Genomic DNA, 23,846 nt, shown 5'->3' with positions numbered 1-23,846 from the left:
AACAATGACTCAGAAAATACTTCATCATTTAACTCTTAATCTGATCTTGCAAACTCTTTTGGACTGCTCTAGTTTAAGAGAATAATTTGTAGTGTCTTAAAATTAAGTTTTGGTCTAAAATACTAATTTGTGTGTATAATTTATTTAATATGAATCACTTTTTCACATAAAAATTATAATGGAGTAGCCATTTCATCAACCATTTATGATGCTTAATCCTGATCAAGAACAGAAGAATAGTCCAGCTATAAATGAAGATTTATAGGAAGGTAATTAAAAAAAACAACTTCTTCACAAAAGCCTTCATGCAGACCCAATTGCTCTGCCACCATTTTTGCCACACATATTTATTTAAATTATTCTCATATCTTTCCAAATAGTAAAACACTTTAGATTAATCCTAAGGGTTTCAATCCCATTCTTAAGGCACCTCAGTGACTATGGGCTTTATTTTCAAGCACGCTACTTTCGACTGGGACATTGTGGAAACTAGTTGAACTGGCTGGTTAAGTTAAAAGTTGTGCTGTACAGGATGTACTGGTCAATTTAAAATAGGAAATCAACCTCATATGTACAACTCTGGGGGTATGTAAGGAAAATTGGTGTATTTGGAGCAAAACCAGAGCACACTCAGGGAGAATGTGCAATCTGCATGTGGAAATTGATCAGGCAAACTATTCAAACAAAAGATGCTGGATTTACAAGGCAGCATGCTAATAATTCTGCCACCATTATGTCCCCTAAATATTTTTCCAATCTAGTAGTTGAATAATGTAGTTATTTGACAACCAGATTTATAAGTATATGTGTCCAGAATGGACAGAACGGATGCTGCAACTGGAGGACACAATTAAGAAAGAGTCAAACATTTTAATATATACCAGTGAAGAGATTATTCTTACATAAAACTCCTTAACAGGTCGTGGCGATTTAAACATTTGTGTCACACTATCATTTACACATTGACTTTTTATTGCATGCACTACAGATTGCGCAATTAATTTTATGAAGCATCTCTAAGTGGATTCTTCAAAAAGTCAAACCCCTAATGTTTAATACACTTATTGAACTGATCCTTGAAACCTTTAAGATTCCTGTAAATTTAGTAAAGTGCTTATATAAAAGTATACATTATTTATTTTCTCTTTAATTCACTTTCACTTGTTTCCTACTGTATGCTGCCCAAGTTAGATGCCAGGCCTGTACACGATGCCATAATGTGGTACCAGAACACTGTATAAACTCTGGGCCACCCCTTCTTATTCTTTTCTTTATCTTGCTACGCATGTAAATTAGATTTGAGAATATAAAGTTGATTTTTATCTACAAGTCATAAACTTCCAAAAGAATATAGTATAACAGAAAAGTAATTATTAATATTACTTTGTCAACAGAAATATTCTAATAATAAAAAACACACAAAAATATATGTGTACATTTAAGATGACAAAAGAGGACTCTGAAACAATCAATAAAATCACAAATAAAATACGTAAGCCACTGATTTAATTACATATCAAATATAAAATGTCTAAAATAATACAGCCAAATTATTTATTTAAAAACACAGGTATTGTTTTCTTTGGAGCATATGGTGTATGTTTATTTAATGTATGTCTTTGTATTAAATATGTTGCACCAAATTAATCAACACTTTCATCCAAACTACAATTAACAGCTGTCTATTATTACTTAAACTAGTAATAAAATTATTATAAATAATAAACCTTACCTAGACTATTAAAAACATTTCAATTTGCAGTCCTGAAAAGGCTGAGGTGCACAAATAACAATAACATTGATGAAATCAGACATTTGTCTAATATGTGATGTAGCTGTTTTTTTCTGTAAAAACTTTGGATTTCAACTTAAAAAGGAAAAATACTGTTATTAAATTACAGAGTTTCACGTTTTACAGTAACCAAGGCAAAACCTGAAAATTTTGAAAGAAGAAAAATATACAATATTTACACAAAGTACATTTAATATAATTTTAAAATAAACAAAAATCAAATAAATTTGTTTAAGGAGGAACTGACTTAAAAATCAAATTAATGTTTTAAGTGTCTTCCATCCTCATGCCTCCTATATGAACCCTTCATTTCTCTCTGTTCAGCTCCTCCTTCTTAGGTCTGTGCTGGGTCTGACGGAGTGATGTGGCAAGTAAAAAACTTGTGTCCAATGTTTTTACATTGAAGGAAAAGTTGATCACTTCCCTTCCCATGCATCTTCGCGTTGCTTTGCTGCCAATCGCTTTTGTTCTGGAACACAAACACATAATTTAATTATTTTTTTTTTTAAATGTACATGTAGATATAGTTACTAAATCAAATTCATTTACTCATTAACTTTGTCAGCTCCGAATGCTGAACACCTATTAACCACAGTGTCTAAATTAAGTTCTCTTCAGAAGTAATTTCTGAGACACCACTCAAACTGATTGCATGCTTTTTGACTCGGGGAGCCAGTTGGACAATTCATAGCAGCTGCAGGTTTTTGTGTAAATCGAACTCACAGTTTGCTTGTGGTAGTGATTTATTTGCGCGAATCAAGAGGCACGCAGCAGGCCAAGGGGTGCAGCCTTCCTCACTCGGGGCGTGTACCCTACCTCCGCTTAGCTAGCGAATGAAAGAACTACTTAATGGATTTAGATAGGGATTTTTTCTATAATTTTATTTTGCGACTTCTCTCAGCACGTTAAGAATCATAGTTCACTTGCAGGAGTGATATAATCGCAGTAATCCGAGACAGAGGCTGTGGGCTGAGGGGAGGGAGAATGGTGATGTCAGGAGTGGGGAGCAGGGCCCTTCTTACTGTCCTGTTTCACTACTACACAGGTGGAGCCACAGGGGACGGCTAGTTATTTAATAATTTGACTTTCACATTAAAAAATGGATGCTTAACACTTTTGTGACTTTTGGTACATGGCAGTCTTTTATTTTACCTTTGTTTTAATTCTGTTGCTTTTGAATAATTTTTAATTATTTATTGTTTCTTTTTTTAGTGAGTAGAAAATTAAGAATGACAGGCAAATAATAAAAAAGACAACAGGTAATCAATTATCTTCACTTGTAATTGTGCTCAATTAAGAACCTGCTTTCAATAAAATAAAATGGGATTGAATGATTCTAATACTCTCAAATCAATATTTGATTTTCCAAGTAAAATACAGGCTGAAAGGAAGTTCTAACATATTCCACAAACCAAAAAATTGATACTTAAAATAAGAAATTTGCAACAGTAAAGTTTGCAATCATTGTGGGCTCCTATGACCTGGATCATTTATCCCTGCTCAAGGATGTAACATGTTCCCAGTACAAATTATTCCAACACTAGTAGTAAAGGCGCACTGCACGGTAACATGCAGTGAATACACTTGACTTGAGCATTCAAAGTTTTCATACTCTTTCTCTGTACATTTAACATTTATTTGCTCAGAGGTTGATGTGCTTGCTGTTTCCTGAGCAGCTCTTCTTTTCTCCACCCTAGCGGCCCGCTGCTTCTCTTCTTTTATCAGCATCTTTTCGCATTAAAACTGGTTAAGTCAGTGTTTGTGTTGCAATTACTTAGTATTTTTTCCTTAATTTTTCACTTAAGCTGGCACTTAAGTCTTAAATCTTCCTCAAGATGATTTAAGATACAAAGAGGTAGGGGAAGTGATGACAAAGGTGGTAGGGATGAGAACGGCACCCGTATGCATGCGTCACATGGCTACCCTGCTGCTCACTGCCGAGAGTTGATTCTACAATAAAATAAAATAAAAATAAAAAGTGGAATAACCTTGGAGGTCAATCATCACCCCAAAAGTGGACAGCAGAGATCATGTAGTACAGTGCATCTGGAAAGTATTCACAGCGCATCACTTTGTCCACATTTTGTTATGTTACAGCCTTATTCCAAAATTGATTAAATTCATTTTTTCCTCAGAATTCTACACAAACACCCCATAATGACAATGTGAAAAAATTTTACTTGAGGTTTTTGCAAATTTATTAAAAATAAAAAAACTGAGAAATCACATGTACATAAGTATTCACACTGCGGTGGGTTGGCACCCTGCCCAGGATTGGTCCCTGCCTTGTGCCCTGTGTTGGCTTGGATTGGCTCCAGCAGACCCCCGTGACCCCTGTGTTTGGATTCAGTGGGTTAGAAAATGGATGGATGGATAAGTATTCACAGCCTTTGCTCAATACTTTGTCAATGCACCTTTGGCAGCAATTACAGCCTCAAGTCTTTTTGAATATGATGCCACAAGCTTGGCACACCTATCCTTGGCCAGTTTCGCCCATTCCTCTTTGCAGCACCTCTCAAGCTCCATCAGGTTGGATGAGAAGCGTTGCTGCACAGCCATTTTAAGATCTCTCCAGAGATGTTCAATCAGATTCAAGTCTGGGCTCTGGCTGGGCCACTCAAGGACATTCAGAGTTGTCCTGAAGCCACTCCTTTGATATCTTGGCTGTGAGCTTAGGGTCGTTGTCCTGCTGAAAGATGAACCGTCGCCCCAGTCTGAGGTCAAGAGCGCTCTGGAGCAGGTTTTCATCCAGGATGTCTCTGTACATTGCTGCAGTCATCTTTCCCTTTATCCTGACTAGTCTCCCAGTTCCTGTCACTGAAAAACATCCCCACAGCATGATGCTGCTACCACCATGCTTCACTGTAGGGATGGTATTTCCCTGGTGATGAGCGGTGCCTGGTTTCCTCCAAACGTGACGCCTGGCATTCACACCAAAGAGTTCAATCTTTGTCTCATCAGACCAGAGAATTTTGTTTTTCATGATCCGAGAGTCCTTCAGGTGCCTTTTGGCAAACTCCAGACGGGCTGCCTTGTGCCTTTTACTAAGGAGTGGCTTCCGTCTGGCCACTCTACCATACAGGCCTGATTGGTGGATTGCTGTAGAGATGGTTGTCCTTTTGGAAGGTTCTCCTCTCTCCACAGAGGACCTCTGGAGCTCTAACAGAGTGACCACTGGGTTCTTGGTCACCTCCCTGACTAAGGCCCTTCTCCCCCGATCGCTCAGTTTAGATGGCCGGCCAGCTCTAGGAAGAGTCCCAGTGGTTTCGAACTTCTTCCACTAACGGATGATGGCGGTCACTGTGCTCATTGGGACCTTCAAAGCAGCAGAAATCTTTCTGTAACCTTCCCCAGATTTGTGCCTTGAGACAATCCTGTCTCGGAGGTCTACAGACAATTCCTTTGACTTCATGCTTGGTTTGTGCTCTGACATGAACTGTCAACTGTGTTATATAGACAGGTGTGTGCTTTTCCAAATCATGTCCAATCAACTGAATTTACCACAGGTGGACTCCAATTAAGCTGCAGAAACATCTCAAGGATGATCAGGGGAAACAGGATGCACCTGAGCTCAATTTTGAGCTTCATGGCAAAGGCTGTGAATACTTATGTACATGTGCTTTCTCAATTTTTTTATTTTTAATAAATTTGCAAAAATCTCAAGTAAACTTTTTTCACATTGTCATTATGGGGTGTTGTGTGTAAAATTCTGAGGAAAAAATTAATTTACTCCATTTTGGAATAAGGCTGTAACATAACAAAATGTGGAAAAAGTGATGCGCTGTGAATACTTTCCGGATGCACTGTATATGTGTACCAAATTTCAAGTCAATAGGTGAAACGGTTTGTGAGCTACAGGCGATTTAAAATCCTGGACAGACAAATGAACAGCCACAGTAGAGTATTATATAAGAAGATACAAGCTGTAATGTGAACATAATGGAAAACACACCAACTGTGCCAAAAATATGCACCAGGGGGCAAAGTCCCAAGAATCTGTCATGCAATCCATTTTGCTGCAGTGATAACAATTGTTAATTATAAGGATTTAAAAATGTCTTTTACTTTAAATATTTATGTAAAATGGTTCACCAATTACTTATAGCACCTGGATTGTTTTAGTAAACAAGACACATAGAATTGTTAAAAGTATGTTAAGTTGTAGTAAACATGTTAAATAACTATTATTTTCCAAGTAAAGAACTTTGTTATATAATGAATTGCATATAGTGCATCACATGCTAACAATAGTGAAAGCTAAGTGCAATATATGACCTGTAAAAATCAACATATATGTGGAATTACAAGCATCATAGTACAGCCAAGAGAATAATACATAAAGGGATATATTAATGTATTAAACAGAAATAAGCATAATAGAGACCTATGAATCTCAAGTAACATCACAAGGGGGTTAATTTCAGAAAAAACGGCCCCAAAAAACCAAATGCTGAATTAAATCCTTAGAGTATACACCATAGTACATTTATGTTACCTCCAACAAGCCAATTAAAATTAGTTTGCTTCCTTGTAATATAAAAAATGTCTCTGTTCCACAGAAAAGAAACACTTTTTTTCCAATAATGTATTCAATATGTGCAATTCCTTAAAAAGAAAATATTGTAAATCAGTTCACTTTCCAAGAATCTCCAGTAAACAATCAGTACAAACTCTTGTGCCATTACTGATCTTTAATGCACAAATCAACATCTATACGAACTTAAACCATGTGATAAAAATTAATTTAAAGTAACTGTCATAAAATCATCTGTGTGGCAAACAGTATCATAGACTTCATATTTTCATATAAGGTAGACCTGTTGGTAATGCAAAATTGAAACAAAAATGAAGCACATTGCATACCATGGAAATGTTTATTAATGATAGTATTTGCCAAAGAGCAATTTTATATTCCCAAAAAATTACATAAAACTAACAAAGTAAGTCATGGCTATAAGCAACCTGAGAAGGTTTTCCTGGCTGTGGATACACTTAAGTTATTCATTCATTTCTTTTCAGAACCTTCTTTTTCTAATACAAGATCATAGGGGACTAGAGTAAAATCTAACAAAATGTATCTTTGCCCAAGAAGATCCACAGAAACATAATGACTGACCTATCATTAAAGTTGAAAGGAACACCTTGAAGATTTTCACTTTGTCCTCCATATTATTTCAGATGAACAAGTATTGAAAAACTGAGATTAATTGACTGAGGTGATCAAATTCTTTTCTTTTCTTTCTTATATGCTGCAGAGTTTTGCAAGTTCCAATAAAAATCATTAGACACACAATGCAAAGACTCTAATATTCCACTGTTTCCTGGGTTTTCATTAAAAAGATATTTTGATACATGTGTTTTGTTCATGTCAACATAAAAATAATAGGAAACTAAATACAACTGTTAGAATAAAAAGCACAGAATGTCCAGGTAAATACAACATACTCTAATTTAAATTTCTTATACAGTGAGATTTATAGGAATAATATGAAAAAGATTTTTTTTCAGTTAACACTGTATCCATCCTGTTAACCAAGGAGTCTTTATAACCAAGAACAGAAACATTTTACAATTAAAGGAAACAAAACCCTTTAAGAAAAGGTATTTTATAGCATAAACAAAAATTGTAATATTAAAAAACAGAAACACTAAAATATTCTGAATTACTGTACCAAATTGCACAAAACAAAAACAACACTAGAAACATTCTAATGAAAAAGTCTTTGGGGACAAGGAGGACTATTAATATGTTTTGTGTAATATTGAGTGAGACCAGCTTTTTTCCTTCCCAATGGTATTCCTGCAAATTTAGCTGTACTAATCACATATTTTTGTTTAAATACAGGCAAATTAAATCGGGGTTACCATTACCAAAATTCAGTTATAACATTTTTCTATACTTCTGTTATCTTTATTGTCTCTGAATGATATGGATTTGACAAGTAGCAAGGTGAAATGTTTAGGTGATAACATTCTTTTTTCAAGTTCTGGGACCTAATACATTAAAATGTAAACCTCAAGTCAGTGAGATAAGTGGTGAAGGGGGTTTGTGTGCGAGGCCAGGGGATGTGTTGTATTCAGAATGTGAAAAGAAACAGAAAGGAATCATGTAATCAATGCAGTGGCCTTTATAATCATCTAGAATCAGTGGTATAATAAAATACTTCACTGATTAAACTGAATATTACATATAACCTGACTTGTTCACAAATTGTTTTTAATTCAAACATTTGTAAGAGTTTTCTTTTTAATAGAAAAGGTATAGATGGATGAATTGTCTGCACTTATAGCAGGAAATGGAACATATAAGTACAGTGACATTTTGTGCTTTATGGATAGCTTGGTTAAACCTGATATACCAGACACTGGTTTACTGCTGGATGGATTTCAAATTAATCAAACAGAAAGAGACCCAGTGTAGTGAGGAAAAAAGACAAGGCGACGCTAGTCACTTACACGAATGGATGTAATTCAGATATGGAATTTCTGGCTGTAAGAATTCATCCATGTTATTTACTCAAGAGATAAATGGCATCACCCATATTAATGTTTAGATTCTTCCCTCTGTAAATGGGGAATTTGCAACAGAAATGGTTCACTATGTCACCAACACCTTAAAGGTGACTCATTCTGACCCTGCAGTTAGTTATATGTGATGACTTCAACCATGTGATTTTTGGAAGGAACAAAGAAAATTTCTGTCAGTTTGTGTCTTGTTCCACTTGAGGAGATAACAAGCATACCTGCTCTATTCAAATATTAAAGATGACTTTAAGTGTACATTATTGGCAACTCTGAGCAGATTTGGCCACAAACTGATTCACCTTATTCCCAGCTAAAAGCCTGTTAATTAGATGGGAACCTGTTGTCATAAAGTGGAGCCTGGAGGCTGAAAATGCCTCTGACTGAATGCTTCCAAATGCCAGACTGGTAAATGATGTGCAAGACACATGGTGATGATATTGTGGGAATTATCCACTGTATCACAGACTATAGTAACACTTGTGTTGACACTGTAGTACCCTCAAATACAGTATGTTGCTTTCCAAACAACAAACCTTGAATTAATAAGGAGCTAAAAGGTTTCCTGAATGAGAAGTAGAGAGCATTCAAATCCAGCGACAAAGAGGCTCTGAAGTAGTGCTTAAGAAAAAGCTGAAAGCAAGCAGGGGGCAAAGTCCCAAGAATCTGTCATGCAATTCATTTCGCCCCCTGAAAGAAAGAAAGATTAAAAAACTAAAAAAGAAAAAGCACTCCCTCAGAATAAAATGGAATGCATTGAGCATAATTGCTAGACTTAAGCTATCTAGGGCTCAGGTACTACAAATGGATGTGCGCAAAGCTAAAGCACTGACCTACATTTTTAAAAGATTTTCCCTCACACTGCCACCTTCTTCCAATGACTAGTCTTCTGACACCATCCCTATTATATCAGCAACTCCTACCACATCAACTGGAATTGACAGTGATGAATCCACCTCTGATCATCAGTATGACTGTCCATAACTAAAGACCAAGTAAGAAGATAACTGAGGAAGCTACACACAGGAAAAGCTGTGGGACCATATGGAGTCAATCCTCAAGTTCTTAAAGCCTATGCTGACCAACGTTGGGTTGTCCTCCGTCACCTGTTCATTCTGTCTTTAAGGCTCCGGAAAGTGCTGCTACTGTGGAAAACATCCTGCATTGTTCCTGTTCCAAAGAAGGTAGTCATCTCTTCACCTAATGACTACAAACCAGTGACACAGACTCACATCATGAAGACCTTTGAGAGACTGGTTGTGGACCATATGAGTCCTCCTGTGGTAGACTACCTGCACCCACTGCAGTTTGCCTATCAGACAAAGACTGGAGCAGAGGATGCAATTATCTATCTGCTCCACAAGACTTATTCTCACCTGGACAAAACTGGCAGCACTGTGGGAATTATGTTTTTTGATTACACCAGTGCTTTCAATGCCATCCAGCCATCCCTGTTACGGGACAAGCTCAGACAAAATGTAGGTGGATGAGTGTATGGTGGCCTGCTCACCGCACTACCACTTTTAAAATTGTCTTTTCTCAGCTGCTAAAAACCTGTGGAAATATGGCAATCACCTACACCAGGTGCTTTCAAAAACACTCAATTAAACAATATAAAATCACTAGTGCTATAAAGCAAAATTAAAGTAAAAGCAGTAGAAGCAAAACTAAGGAATGTATTTTAAAAAGATGAGGGTGAAAATGAGTCTTTTCAAGTCTGTTTGCATAACTGCTTCAGAGTTATATAGTCAATTTCATTGGGAATGCAGATGTCTTTTCTGGATGACAATCTTTTCTTCTTGTTGTTGCTCTTCTCCTTTGCCTTGCTTCATAAAGTACACTGGGCTTTAAAGTGCTCTCTTCACTTACACATAACAATGACCAGGTGAATTATCCATAATCTTAGAAGCAGTGTTTTTCTTTATCACACTGTCCATTCTTATATTAATAACTCCAAGCTAATACATTTGAAAAAATATGTCTAGCAATCATCACTAAAGATACAGAGTTTAAATAATAATGTATCAGTTTAAACTGATGCAAATATGTATATGGCCTAGGAGTCTGAACTTTATTGTTTGTCTGAAATGGTGGTACTCTGTCTTAGTTTATAGCAGTGAGTCTAAGTCACTGTGTAGTGTTTAATTATTGTTAGCTTCATGGCTTTTCCTTACACAGTTTAGATTTTGACTTTTTTGCAGTCTTTATTAAAGTTTTTATTTTATATATATATTTTTTAAATCATAGTTTAGTATTGTGAGTTATGGTTGAGCGATTTAAAAATTTAAAGCCTTAATTTTTTACTAATGGTCTATTTACGATTTACTTAAATATGTTAATACAGAAATCATTTTCAACTAAAAAAAACAGACACAATGAGAAGGTTGTTCTCATTTTGAAAACAGAAAATACAACTTCTTTCCTTCATAGAAATATAAAAACATGTACTGTATTTTTATTTTACAAGATAAAAGGTCTATACAGTATGTCATTTCTTTGAAAATTGTTTTTACATTTGCAGTCCTCTTCCCTTTGGCCTCAATATTCCTTTCACATCACTTAAAGGGATCTTTCCTTAAATTGTCTGCAGCTTTTGTTACAACTTTTTGAAGCCCTCACTGCTCATCTCTATACCTAAGACAAGCCCTTACTACATATGACAGTCATAGGAAAGCACGCTCAGCTATTAATGTAATCATGCTGTCTAACAGGATATATAACAGAGAGCACTTCTTGTTTGATTCATGCTGAAACAGAATGGTGAATATTCAGGAGTTGTTCCCTAGGGACAGGCTTTAACGTTGTCCCATGCATTCTTATGAACAAAAACACTCAAAGAAACAATAACTATTATCAAGACTCCAATTCTTACGATCATGGGAGATACGTCACTTAGATCATTATTTTTTCTCTGTTCAGCTCCAGCACAGCTGATAAAATTACCGTCCCACAAACAGCCTATCACCATCCAAACTGAAAAGCATGCCTGTCTCCCTTGGCATCTCGGTTTCTGCTTTACATTTAGATTGGGCAGATGCAGCTCCTGTTTATCCAAGGTGCTCTGGGCAGCCTTATTTGCATGCCTCTTGTTAGGACTTGGCTTTTTGAGACATCCTGCTTTGTGGAGATTTTTTGCCAGATCGTTACAATATGTTTTAACTGTACCATTTGACTTAAAAAAAAGAAAAAATAGATTTTAATGTTTGAATATCATTTGAAATATTAAATCAAATTAAATGATTTAATCAAAAAAATCATCCAGCCCTATTGTGAGTTTTACCATTTTTAAAAATGCTACTCCTATGGTGCATTTCTGTCCCCATACATAATTGCTAATACATTATAGGATTGCAACTCACAGATTTAACATAGCCTCTCACAAAAAAACTGAACTTTATATAAAAAAAAAGAAAATTAATTAAACAGAATTTATTACCAACTCAATTTAAACAAGTTTCAAACAAAATTGTGCTATATGAAATGGTCTATGGTGTTGTGTCACTTTAAGCACAAAGCTGGACAGAGTTCAAAAGTAAGACATCGAAGAAATTGTATTTATGGTTTAAGATGGAATGGCTGATGTACTTTAAAATGTGTTAAAATATACTTACTGCATAATAATGTTGAACTACTCAGAGACAAATGGTGTAATTTGCAAAATACTAGCATGCAAAAATTATTAATTTTTAGCTTTTGCTCATACAAAAAAAAAATTCACACAACAGCCACTCCTTGTGCCCCTCTTTAGAGGGAACACTGATAATAATAGTACATTAGGGTGAGTTTCATGGCTTAATGTTCAAGGAATTCCAAATTATTCCATCACAGATTTAAATCTAGAGTGGGAACAGACAGTTTCATTAAGGAGGCTATTAGAAGTTTGACATCACAGTAAAAGTGTAGTGCAACAACCACTTAATATACCAAGAAACTTGCAGATAGTGTGGTGTGAAAAAACACAGCAATATAGTATCAAGCTCTGCTGATTTCATCATAATAACTATTCATGGTGGCTCTAAAATCCGTACTGACTAATACTCTGTTTTCTGTTTCTTTTTCCGGTTTCTGTGTGGTGGTGGCCTGCGCCACCTCCACCTACTCAAAGCTTCATGATGCTCCAACAATGATGGATGGATTAAAAGGCAGAACTCTACATGACCATCTTCATCAAGCCCTTCCGTGAGAACCCTAAATCCAAAGAGGACTGTTTCATTTATGTTAGGTAGAATGCCCAGAGGGGACTGGGCGGTCTCATGGTCTGGAATCCCTACAGATTTTATTTTTTCTCCAGCCGTCTGGAGTTTTTTTGTTTTTTCTGTCCCCCCTGGCCATAGAACCTTACTCTTATTAGATGCTAATTAATGTTGATTTATTTTGTTTTCTTATTGTGTCTTTTATTTTTCTATTCTTTATTATGTAAAGCACTTTGAGCTACTGGTTGTATGAAAGTGTGCTATATAAATAAATGTTGTTGTTGATTGTTTCCAATGTAAATACTATGTAATTATTCTGAGTGAAAATCCATATTACTATACAGGGTGGCTTCTGACCTATTTGTGTATTCCTGCTAGCCACAAGCTGTCCCCGCACAGTTGCCACAGCCACCAAAGAAGGCGAACAGGCGGTGACAATGGCAAGAACATGAAGTACCAGGCACTTGAAATACCAGCACATACTGCAAGCAGTGCAATGTGGCAATGCACATTGTGTGTCAGTCTGGCAGGCTATGTGTCACATTGGAAAATCAGGGCATGATTCATGACTCTTGGTCTTGGTATCAGCTAACTACTAAAGTTGAAGAGGCTCTGCCTCACTGTCGTGCGCATGGAGCACAGACAGCGAGGAGGCCACACATCACATGAGATACCTAGTATGATACCTGCACTACTGTATGGAACAACACACAATTGTGCTGTGCACAGTGCAGAACTGCTGAGGCACAGAACATAAACATTTCTTTGTGCTCAGCTCTGGCCCAGACAAATTTTTCTAAACAAAATAAAGATAGTAATCTCTATACAGAGTTGCAGTAATGCACCCTGACTACTAGCAATGATGCATGCCTAGAAAGCCTATGCCCAGAAATGGCCTTGTTTCTATAATGCTTTGCTCCTGTTAGGGATGTTTTCAAGTATTATATCATCTTTCTGGAGCAACTTTACAACTAACTAACACTTGCACTCAACCAAGGATCTGAATTGTACTGGTGGGCCAGTAAGCCTTAAATAGGGCAGTAATTTTTGAAGTAAAAAAATAAAGAGAATAATACTTAATATAATTTTAAAATAAAATCCATGTTGCTTTATAACTCTATTTTTCATAATTAAATATAAAAATGTTGTCCAATATGGATCTGCTTTCATAGCTGAGAAACATCTGTTCATTAGGACATTTAAAAAGGTGACTGCTACCGCAGGGTAGGAAGGCAGAAATAATGCCGTTGTGACTTGTGAGAAAAGCAAGCGTGAAATTGGTTTGTGAACATCTGTATCTGAAACACAGAAGGTTTTACACTTGCATTTGTGTTAGCTGAAACAGTCAAAGAACTGTGTCAAAAGTATGCTGTTGAGCAATTTATTTAATGTCTGACCCTGTGCAAACCAAAATTACATTTGAAATCAAATCATTCAGCACTAAAAGGAAAGCAACTGAACTTTATTAAATAAAATCTTCGATGTTTCAAATAGCAAAAGCAAAACATTAGCAAACAAATTATTGCAGAAATAAATGCTTCAGATCATTACAGTCTTCCAATGCACAATGCAGAAACCAAGATAGCTGACAGGGTATTTTCTATGCTGCAAAAAGGTATTTGTAAATTTTGCATTAAAGATGATGTTGTCATGTAACTTTGTAAAATTACATTTTCAAAAGATTTTACTAGACATTGGAAGAAATACTAAAGAAGATGGCAACCTATGTTAAACAGTGCTTATGGTAAGTACAATATTTAAATGGCCGTCAAATGCTAACTGGCTTATACCAGATATTCATATGTGGGGAGCATTGAGGAGGACACTCTGATTTAGTAAACCTTTCCGCTTTGCACAACTATTAAAATAAAATATATGTTCAGCTGGTACTCCCCCAATTAAAGGGGCATGTAAGTAGTTTGGTAATGTAAGTTTACATTAAACTCATTATACAAGGCATCACTGGTTCAAAATAAAAACCAAAAGAAAAAAGCATATGTAGTTGCTTGAAAGGGTAAGCACTATAATGAGAAAGTTAAAACCAATTTCACTATGTTGGCAATGATCTGCTGTGGTTAGAAAAACTGTAATAACTAGTTTGTATTTATTGACAGGTTAAATACCTTTTTATATTATTGATTTTTAAGGTTTTTTTATTACCTGGAACAGATTACAGATCGTCCAACATTCAGTAATCCGAAAGATGAAAAACAAATAATAAAAGGTTAGCAAAGGCTCATCATGTTCAATTAATTACAGACTTCATTACTGCCCCCAAAATTATGAAGATATTTTGAACTGTTGCTCATAAAGTGGATTTATTCTTTTCTAATTTTAAGTAATTTTCCCACTCTGTTATCTATAAGTGGGCTAGGATTAATATAGCAAACCATGCAAGAATATCTAAGTAATCTGACACTTTAGTCCCCCTGACCACTGCCTGCAAAGAATATATTGGCCTTGAATTTTTCAAAGTGAACCACATTTAAATTGAATTAACAAAATAATCTCTAAGCAGAAGATGACCTGAGACATTACCATTTATTCTTAAGCACATAAATCTTCAAATATCTCCACGCACAACATATAAAATAAAAAGGTTGTCTTTAAAGTCTCACATGTGAGAAATACTTTTATACTGAGAAAGAAATGAAAATTGATTTCTTAAGGTAAAGAAAGTGAAAAATAAAAATAGAATTTTTTAAATGGAAATTTATGCAATGCTTGGGGTTATGAAAGGCCAATAAAAAATATTGTATTCACTTGTTATAAAAAAAGCAAACTTTAGTGATTACAAATCAGCAAGCAGAAAGCATTACTTTAGCTACTTTAGCATGGTTGCGGTTTGCTATTTTGCTTGAGTGTGACATGCTGTGCATACTGCTGTTTTCATTGCAGTTGGCCTGCCGGCCCGGAAGCACTGCATTGTGGTTTGAGTATCCATTTCATTGATGATCCTGTGCAAAGCACAAAAAGAATATTCCACAATTTTCAATGGAAAAAGAAACACAAAAAAGTTTTCTGAGGTTTGGCAGCATACTTAAGAAAACCAACCTCTTGAAGCTATTTTTTCTTCTAAGACAATGCTTTGTCATTTTGTTTGACTGGCAAATGGGAACACTTACCACATTTAAGGAACATCATTTGATTTGATTTTTCAGGAAATAAAGACACAAATGTGATGGTTGTGTGTTGCTTTTTGCAGAAACAAAAACATCAAGATTTTAACTTGAAGACCCTTAACTATGGAATGGTTTCTTGCTAGTATAAGAAATACCCAATGGGTTTAATTTAAGTTGAATCCACATTTTATTAGTATATCACACCCTTAATAGTGCAGTTGATTAGGCTGGTCATAATACTATGTCTGTTGCTTCACTTAAATCAGTAAATGTGTGGCATTCACTACTAGCTATTATTAACACTTTTTCTTTTTGTTATGGTGTTGCACTTTGACAAAATTACTACTCCTGGTTTTTGTATAAGAAAGAACAGACATTGTGAACCTTGGAAAATGGTGATGACCAAAACAGCACCTGACCATTATGTAACAAATACAGTTATTGACATCCTCAGAATGGAGAAGAGTAGCCAGTTGGACTAGGACAGCTGAACACTAATACTCCACAAGGTTACTACTTCAGAAAGACTCTTATCTGGATTTTGTTTTTCAATCCTCAATTGCAAACTTGCCATATGATTTATCTACTGTTTGTATGATCTCAATTACAACTTAGCCAGAGTTTATGGACTTCTCTACTACTTTTCATTTAATCTGATGTGCTTTCAGTTTTTTAACAATTGTGTGGTTATGTACATTTCTGTTGCTGCATTATATTTGTAACTCCGAGTTCTTCTTATGACAACAAATGCATCATAATCAGTCACAACATTGTTATACTTTTAACAATACAAATGACTAAATAATTCATTCAAAAATACTAAAAACTATTAAGAATAAATGCATTTATAAACATACATACTTCACGTAAAATATGCTACATATTTCTAGTTCACAACTTTATATTGTTTACTGACAGGCAATAGGTGCTTAGAGCAAATAATCATATTTTACAAAAAAAGTGGTTCTGAGGGTTTCCCGTTAATTACATTAATAAAACAATATCTGGCATCTAAGAGTTGTTCCTCAAATTTATAAAATGATGTGGCTATGTTTGCTCACTAGCTTTACTTTATGCAAAAAAGTAAAGATTTGTGATCCTGATGCCCCAAATGCATTATTAGTGTTATTGATCTAGCCAGAAAATCAATGTAAACTGGTAAACTAAAAAAGATTCCTGAATTTGGTAGTGTGTGGGGAGCAGTACTAGCTACATATGTTTATACCCGACACTAAAAACAAAAATTTACTGCTTTATTTTGTAAAGGTATTGATTGCTTGTTGATATAATCACAGAGACAAATTACGCAGGCATGTGGCAAAGCTATGACATGAGAAGATGTTACATCGGGTATTTAGTGCTGATGATTTAACATAGTCAGAGCTGTGGTGCATAGCTAATGTTCCTCTCACATAGTGATATTAAGTCAAGTTTGATTGCTAACCTGATCATGGGTCTCTAAGGACTTTGCATGTTCTCCCCATGTGTATGTATACTGAGTGTGACAGAAAGACTGCCCTTTTCTCAACTGGATATTTCAAGTATCATTAAGCACTCTCAATTCTCGAAATGTTTCTATTCCTACATAAGATGTTGTATAATTACGTTCACCCTGTTTAGGAACACAGGGGTCAACCCAGGTGGACAGGGTGCCAAGTTTTTGGAGGGCTCAATCACGCTCACATATGAATGAAGGAAAAATATTTAGCAGGAGTGATGCCAGCAATCCAACACCAGAAACCTACTGTCAGCAAACCAATAGCAGAAACCGATAAATAAACTATCAATTAAGTTTTAATCCAGTTATTTACAATAGATAATATTTTGAAACAGGGTGATCTAGTGGCACATTGCCTAGCAATCTTATCTCAGCATTTCATGGCCTCAGGTTTAATTCTTAGTTGTGTCTGTGTGGGTTGAGAACTCTACATAATTGTGTCCAGTGAAGTACAGGGGCTATTTCCAGGACCAATTACTGCCCTGGTTGCAATGCTACAGGCGTTGGCATTCCATGTTTTCCAAAGAAGTTTCAGAAAATGAAGTTGCTTGCATGCATGCATGCATCCAACCAGTAGAATAGCACAGGCATGATATTTAGTGATATGGTGTTTCTAGTGCAAAAATAACAGTAAGTTACTAGTAATACAAACACTGAACATTTTAACAATGTTTTTCACATATTGCTTATTAAGTGAAAGATTTAAGATGTTGCTATGGCAGATATATAGTATATAACATAAATATGTATGTAGAAATGCTGTATATACCTAGAATAACTTTCACATATTTTTTTTGTTATTACACAGTTTAAGTAGTGACTTCAACAATATTTTAGAAATAACCATAGTAAGCATTCACTGAACAAAATGCGCTTTCAAATTTTAGAAATGGCTAGATGACATACAGTTAGCATTAGCAAATATCAAGAATAAATATAATAAAAAGTAGTAAATGTTAGTGGTAATCTTTTTGCTTTCAAAAGAGTCACACAAACAAGAGTTTTATGATATGCTATGCATTTTTGAAATTAAATACTAACTATTTGCTTAAACTTATTGTAAGAAACAAATTATATCAGAGCATACTAGTTCTTTAATTCTTACATTTTTTGATTATACTTGATGTCTTGAACTGTCACATTATCTTGAGAAAACAGTTTTGTCATAAATAGTAAAAATTTTGTGTTTTATTTACGCATGTATTAAGACGATAGGTTCACAACATGAATGATACTTCTACTACTCTTGTTGTCAATTTTTTATTTAAACAAAAAGATTAAAATGATAAAAATCACTTTGTTATCAACAGTAGCCTATACACACACAAACATACACACACACACACACACACACAGTGTATAAGGTACTTTCTTCTATTTAAACAAAAAAATCAGATGTTTTATGTAGAAAATTTAAATATTTAATTCCAAACAGTAGCCTCTAAAAAATTAATAAAAGAACAATTTATAGCTATTAATAAAAATTATTCAGAAGCGTTGAAAATGAAGAAGCAGAGGCATTGACCGCAAAAATGAATTGAGGTGATTTTGTTTTAAATTGTTCATATTTGAGAATTTAACATCTATTTTTTGAAGCAATACGGCAAAAAGCATTGTTTAACTTTTTAGTCTATCATTTATTGTTTAGTTTGAAATCTAAATGACTTGAAAGATGCCTTTGGCAGTGAAACAATATCCATCTTCACCATCATTCCATTTTATTATCCCATTTTAAGGTCAATAATGGGGTAGCATCTGTTTTGTTAAGCCAATTGTTTTAAAAAAAACTGTAAATGTAACTAAAGGCAGAAACTGTTCCATCATCATCACTCAGAAATACATTAAGCAATGTAATCAGCTTTCTGAGTTTTGAAAAGCTTGTAGAGTGCAGGCACTTACTTCTTTGATCCTTATTGGTCCATTCATATAGCGTTGATGATGCTTAAAAGTACTGCAGTGTTTGCTATACATGTATTATTTATACCACTGCTCAATTTTCAAATTAAAATTTTAATTGTTATTGTTTGATTACTTTTTACCAATGTAGGGTGCTATGATTAACTATAGAAGGTTACTAAGATTTTTACATAGTATATATATTTTAATTCTGCATAACCAAATATATATTTTGCTCTTGCTTATCAATAATAACTGAAGTATGTCCTCATCTAGTGGTAAAATAAGCAACTGCAATAATATAAATATGGTGTGAAAGTATTCCATCTTTTGGATATTTTCAGATATTGAAGGCTTACAGCACAGAAACCTAATGAATTAACCTAGAACTTTTTAACAATTGATTTTAAAAAGCTTCCAAATACAAAAAAGGGATTTTTCTAAATAAGATATTATAAATCTTTTATAGCCAAACTCCTCTCATATGTTTTCTTTGTGCTTACCTCCCTCCAAAGACTGCAGCATTTATCTTTACAAATAAAAACATATTTTAAAATGAATAACAATTTAATCTTTTTTCAAATTAAGTTTAGAAAAATTCTGTACATGTGCGAATATAATGATTTATGTGCACCATAAAGAATGTACAACTGTGTTTATTTATCAGAGAATTACACTCATTTTTGAAAGGTTGCTGCTTGATGTACCCTGCAAAGCAACACAACGAAAGACTCTTGATTACTAATGGAAGAGACACAGGTCACCTTTTCATAACATGATAACATTAAAACAGGTGTTATCTTATATTAATTGCAAAGTAGGTATAGTGCACCTGAAGTCCCCTTGTGACACTGGAAATATTGGATTGTAACCCTCCCCTCTCTCTCTCTCTCTCTCTCTCTCTCTCTCTCTATATATATATATATATATATATATATATATATATATATATATATATATATATATATATATATATATATATATATATATATATATATATATATATATATATATATATATATATATATATAAAATCCTAAGCTTAATAGTGCAATGATTTTATGTGACTATTTATGTCAAGTTTTTTGTCACCCCTTAAATCGGGCTTATTTTAAAACCTACATATATATATTTTTGGTTTTATTCTTTTCAGGATTTATCAAACTTTAATGCGATGTTGTTAGATTTTCAGATTCTTATTCTGTTTTTAAATTATAAACTAAAAAATATCAAGAACTCGCATCCCACGAGATGATATTTAACCTCGCCCGGGGCCGAAAATAAAAGACAAAGAGTAGTGCAGCTGCTGTACAGGCTTTTAAATTTTCGAAGCGCCGCGCAAGATGCGGATCACACGGCACAACAGTAATCCAGCGGCTTATCGAGCAAAGAGGAGGTAAAAAAAAAATTTGTTTCCCATTGTATTACTGTTTAAGAGGGGATTTCAGAGGAGTGACCACGTCCAGCCCCCCATCTTCACAATGAGAGTGACAGAGACGCGAAGTGGCTGGCGTCTAGCGCAGGCTGGGGGGCGAGCCATCTAGTATTTTAATAAACAGGTCTATCTCTTTCTATTATCTACTCTTTTTTTAGTTAAGCAAAGAAAATAAAAATGCAGGGACATTCTCAGAAATTTTTATATGGCAACAATCAATTTGGAAAAACATCAAGGTATTCAGAGAGGTCAGGTTATGTTTTAGTAACAAAAGTTTTAAATACCTCATGCATTTCATAGAAACAATATAGCTCTTAGTCTCTTGAAAGCAAAAGTATTTTATGAAAAAAACAAATATGCATTCATAAAATAATGTATCTGCATTGTTGGTTGCTAAAATACTTTTCCATAGTTTTTCAAGGGGCACCATGAAAGCGGTCCATTTTGCAAATGTTCCCACCTGCTGCACTAACTTAACTGAAAAACACTCAATGCGTCATTTTACTAAACAAGGTATGTCTTCAGAATTGACTATTGTTTTGGAGATCACTGGTAGAAGCCTAATAAATACTGTATTACATTTTCTAAAAGGAAATTAGTAATTTTCATTGTAATTTTTGTTATTAATGGAAAAAAACTTACAGCACACCAAAATAAATATGTAACTATTTAAAGAATAAAAAAATACGCTTCACCAAAAAAAATGAGGGGATGGCAAATTGGTATCAGCTTACCCTGTATAAGCTAGAAAAAACGAAAGTGATAGTGACAAAAATGCAAAAACTCTTACCACGTGCTTGCTGAAGCTTTTTCTTTTCTGCCTCTCTCTCCTCCCTGGTTTGTGGACTCCGAACACCTAATGCTCCAATTACCAACCTGCGAGCAAGAGCTGCACTTGTCTGAGGACGTTCTTTAGCAGGTAAGAGATAATCTGTTAAAAAGAAAATATATTTTAAAAGACTGGTTTATTTCATACAGACATATATTAGTATGAATAAAATCATTTCTACCAGAACATGTAGTCTTCTCTACATCAGATGTATTGTACAAATTTCAAAACAAACATCAATTTATTGCATTAGGTAAGTCAATGATGATTATTTAATGCATCTCTTATAATACAAATTGAAGTCTGAGTTATGGATTAATATATTTAATCTACGAAAATACTACACTTTAAAATATCCAAAAGAAAAAAAAACTTAACACGCCTAATAAAGGAATCAAAGAGTTATAATGCTTGTTTTTTTCCTGGAAAAGTTTCTAATCATAAAATAATGAAATGCCCTTGTACATTTGCCTGTGCAAAACCTGGTAAGAAGAATGTGACACCAACATAAGTCACTTCACAAACGTGAAGTGTGAATGTTATTTCTGCTAAAGTTATAATTTGTGTTGAATATTGCATATTTTTGTCAATGCATTTCTGTATTTAATTAAGATTTTTTTTTTTAATTTTAAGTGATAAAGGAGAGGGGGTGTCCTGGTAGTTTCCGGGAGCCTCTTGGACCTGTAACCAACAACAGTCATGAATTGAGATGAGCCTGGAAAATGGGGAGACATACATTCAAAAACAACTGAATAAAACTCTTCCTTAGTAAAAAAAATCCAATAAAGTCAGTGACAGTCTGTGAGTAAAAATCCAGAAATAAAATCAGACTAAAACCAACAGTCATCGAGTCCTTAATGTTCCTCCTCTATTCCATGCCAAGTCCAGCACAACTCCTTCTCTGTCTCCCGGGCTCACCCATAGCTCGCTCAGCTGGTGGAGAATCTGAGAAATGCGGTCATTTACACCAGCCCCGTCTTGGCTGCCTCTGCTGGCATCTGCTAGACCGTTTGAGGACGATTGTCCTCCTGTCTCCCTTCTAGCCCCTGGTGATCCTTGGATCCCTGAGGAGGACTTTACCACCATTGCACCACTCCTCTAAAACATCAATGGGGACAAGCTGCCTATAGAGCAACAATCCTTCTCTCCTCCATGGAACTAATGACTGCACTGATTTTCACTTGCCTGCTGGCTGGCTTGCTGGCACCCGATACTAATCCCACAGTTCTCTCCCTGGATTTGCTCTGCCATGCAGTTTTCCTTATGTCCTGGCTGATTGGGTGCAGGTATGACACTCTGTCTGTTCTGAGGTGTGAATGACACCCCTGACTGATCTACTTGCATTTGACATCCTGGAAAAGCCGTTATGCTCTAATATACAGTATTAAACTTAAAAGACACTTGGGACATTATTCTGCTGCCATCTAGTATATAAAATAACACAATGGTGCAAAAAAGCACGACCATTGCTATGCGTTCCGTCATTTTATGGTAACTCATCAATATTCATGAGTGGGAATAGCTTTCAACCAAAACACACAACAGCATGTAAATGAAAACCTGCAAAGCAAATTTAAGAACAAACTAAAACTGAACCATTAACTGAATCAAGATACAATGATGACTACATGAATTGGTCATCAGATGTTGACAAGTATTGTGAAACTGTGATATACTTTTCACAAGCTTCAATGCTTGCAAGTAGTTTTGTGGCAAAAAAGGGAAAATGACTGCGATCATTCTGAAGGTCAATAAAGATGTTAGCATCTTTAAACAATATTTTAAATAGAATATTTAGAAAACTCATCTTGAAAAACAACTTTTAGGGCTGAAAATATTAACATAGTTGCTCAAAAATATGAACTGTTCAATTCACAAAGGGACAGTGCACATAAAATTACATATGTACAAATTAAAAGAAAACAAAATATAGTAGTACATATACAAAAATGATTGCCTTGCTAAAACATTAATAAGGAATATCCCAGTCCCACCTGAGCACCTCCTGGCTTTGTTTTTTGATGCTGAGGATGCCTGAGAAAGTGGTCTGACTTTCAACATTGGATGTTTCAACTTTAAGGCATCACGAGCTGAAATTTTAAAACAGACTAGCATCACATTTTTGTTATTTGTAAAGCGTACATTTAAAAAATAAAACAAAATAACTTCAATAACTGAACAGAAAAGTATGAAAATGTATTCTACAATGATGAATAAAAGAGGCCTATACAGACCAAATCAAGTCACATTTGCAAAACATCTTCATTTTCTATCATGGAATTAACTGCTATTTTCTCCACTTACAGTATATAGATACACTCCTGTGGCTCCTTTTGTTCATATAATTAGGTTATTAAGGACAAAAGCCTAGTATTTACGTGACTAGTATATCCCTTTAAAATTTTACTATATTTTAACAACAACAACATTTATTTATATAGCACATTTTCATACAAATAATGTAGCGCAAAGTGGTTTTTACTATATTTTAAGAAACAGGGAAACATGAAACTTGATGTATTTAGGATACAACTGAATTGCCACAAAAGTGATAAGGTG

General features: G+C 34.7%; 1 protein-coding gene across 1 annotated transcript in view; it reads right to left on the bottom strand.

Moving 5' to 3' along the window:
- Window positions 1–855: 855 nt before the first annotated feature.
- Window positions 856–23,846, bottom strand: part of LOC120542235 (coiled-coil domain-containing protein R3HCC1L-like) — a 54,100-nt gene continuing 31,109 nt past the window's right edge. Inside the window, exons 5-7 of the mRNA XM_039774545.1 lie at window positions 23,282–23,377; window positions 21,249–21,389; window positions 856–2,261 (exon numbers count right to left, since the gene is read on the bottom strand). Coding sequence (XP_039630479.1) covers window positions 2,209–2,261; window positions 21,249–21,389; window positions 23,282–23,377 — 290 coding nt within the window. The 3' untranslated portion in view covers window positions 856–2,208. The remainder of the gene's footprint in view (window positions 2,262–21,248; window positions 21,390–23,281; window positions 23,378–23,846) is intronic.

This window comes from Polypterus senegalus, chromosome 1, assembly GCF_016835505.1.
Source record: "Polypterus senegalus isolate Bchr_013 chromosome 1, ASM1683550v1, whole genome shotgun sequence".
Classification (NCBI taxonomy): domain Eukaryota; kingdom Metazoa; phylum Chordata; class Cladistia; order Polypteriformes; family Polypteridae; genus Polypterus; species Polypterus senegalus.
Note: the sequence above shows the minus strand (reverse complement) of the source record. Positions and strands in the feature narration are given on the sequence as shown.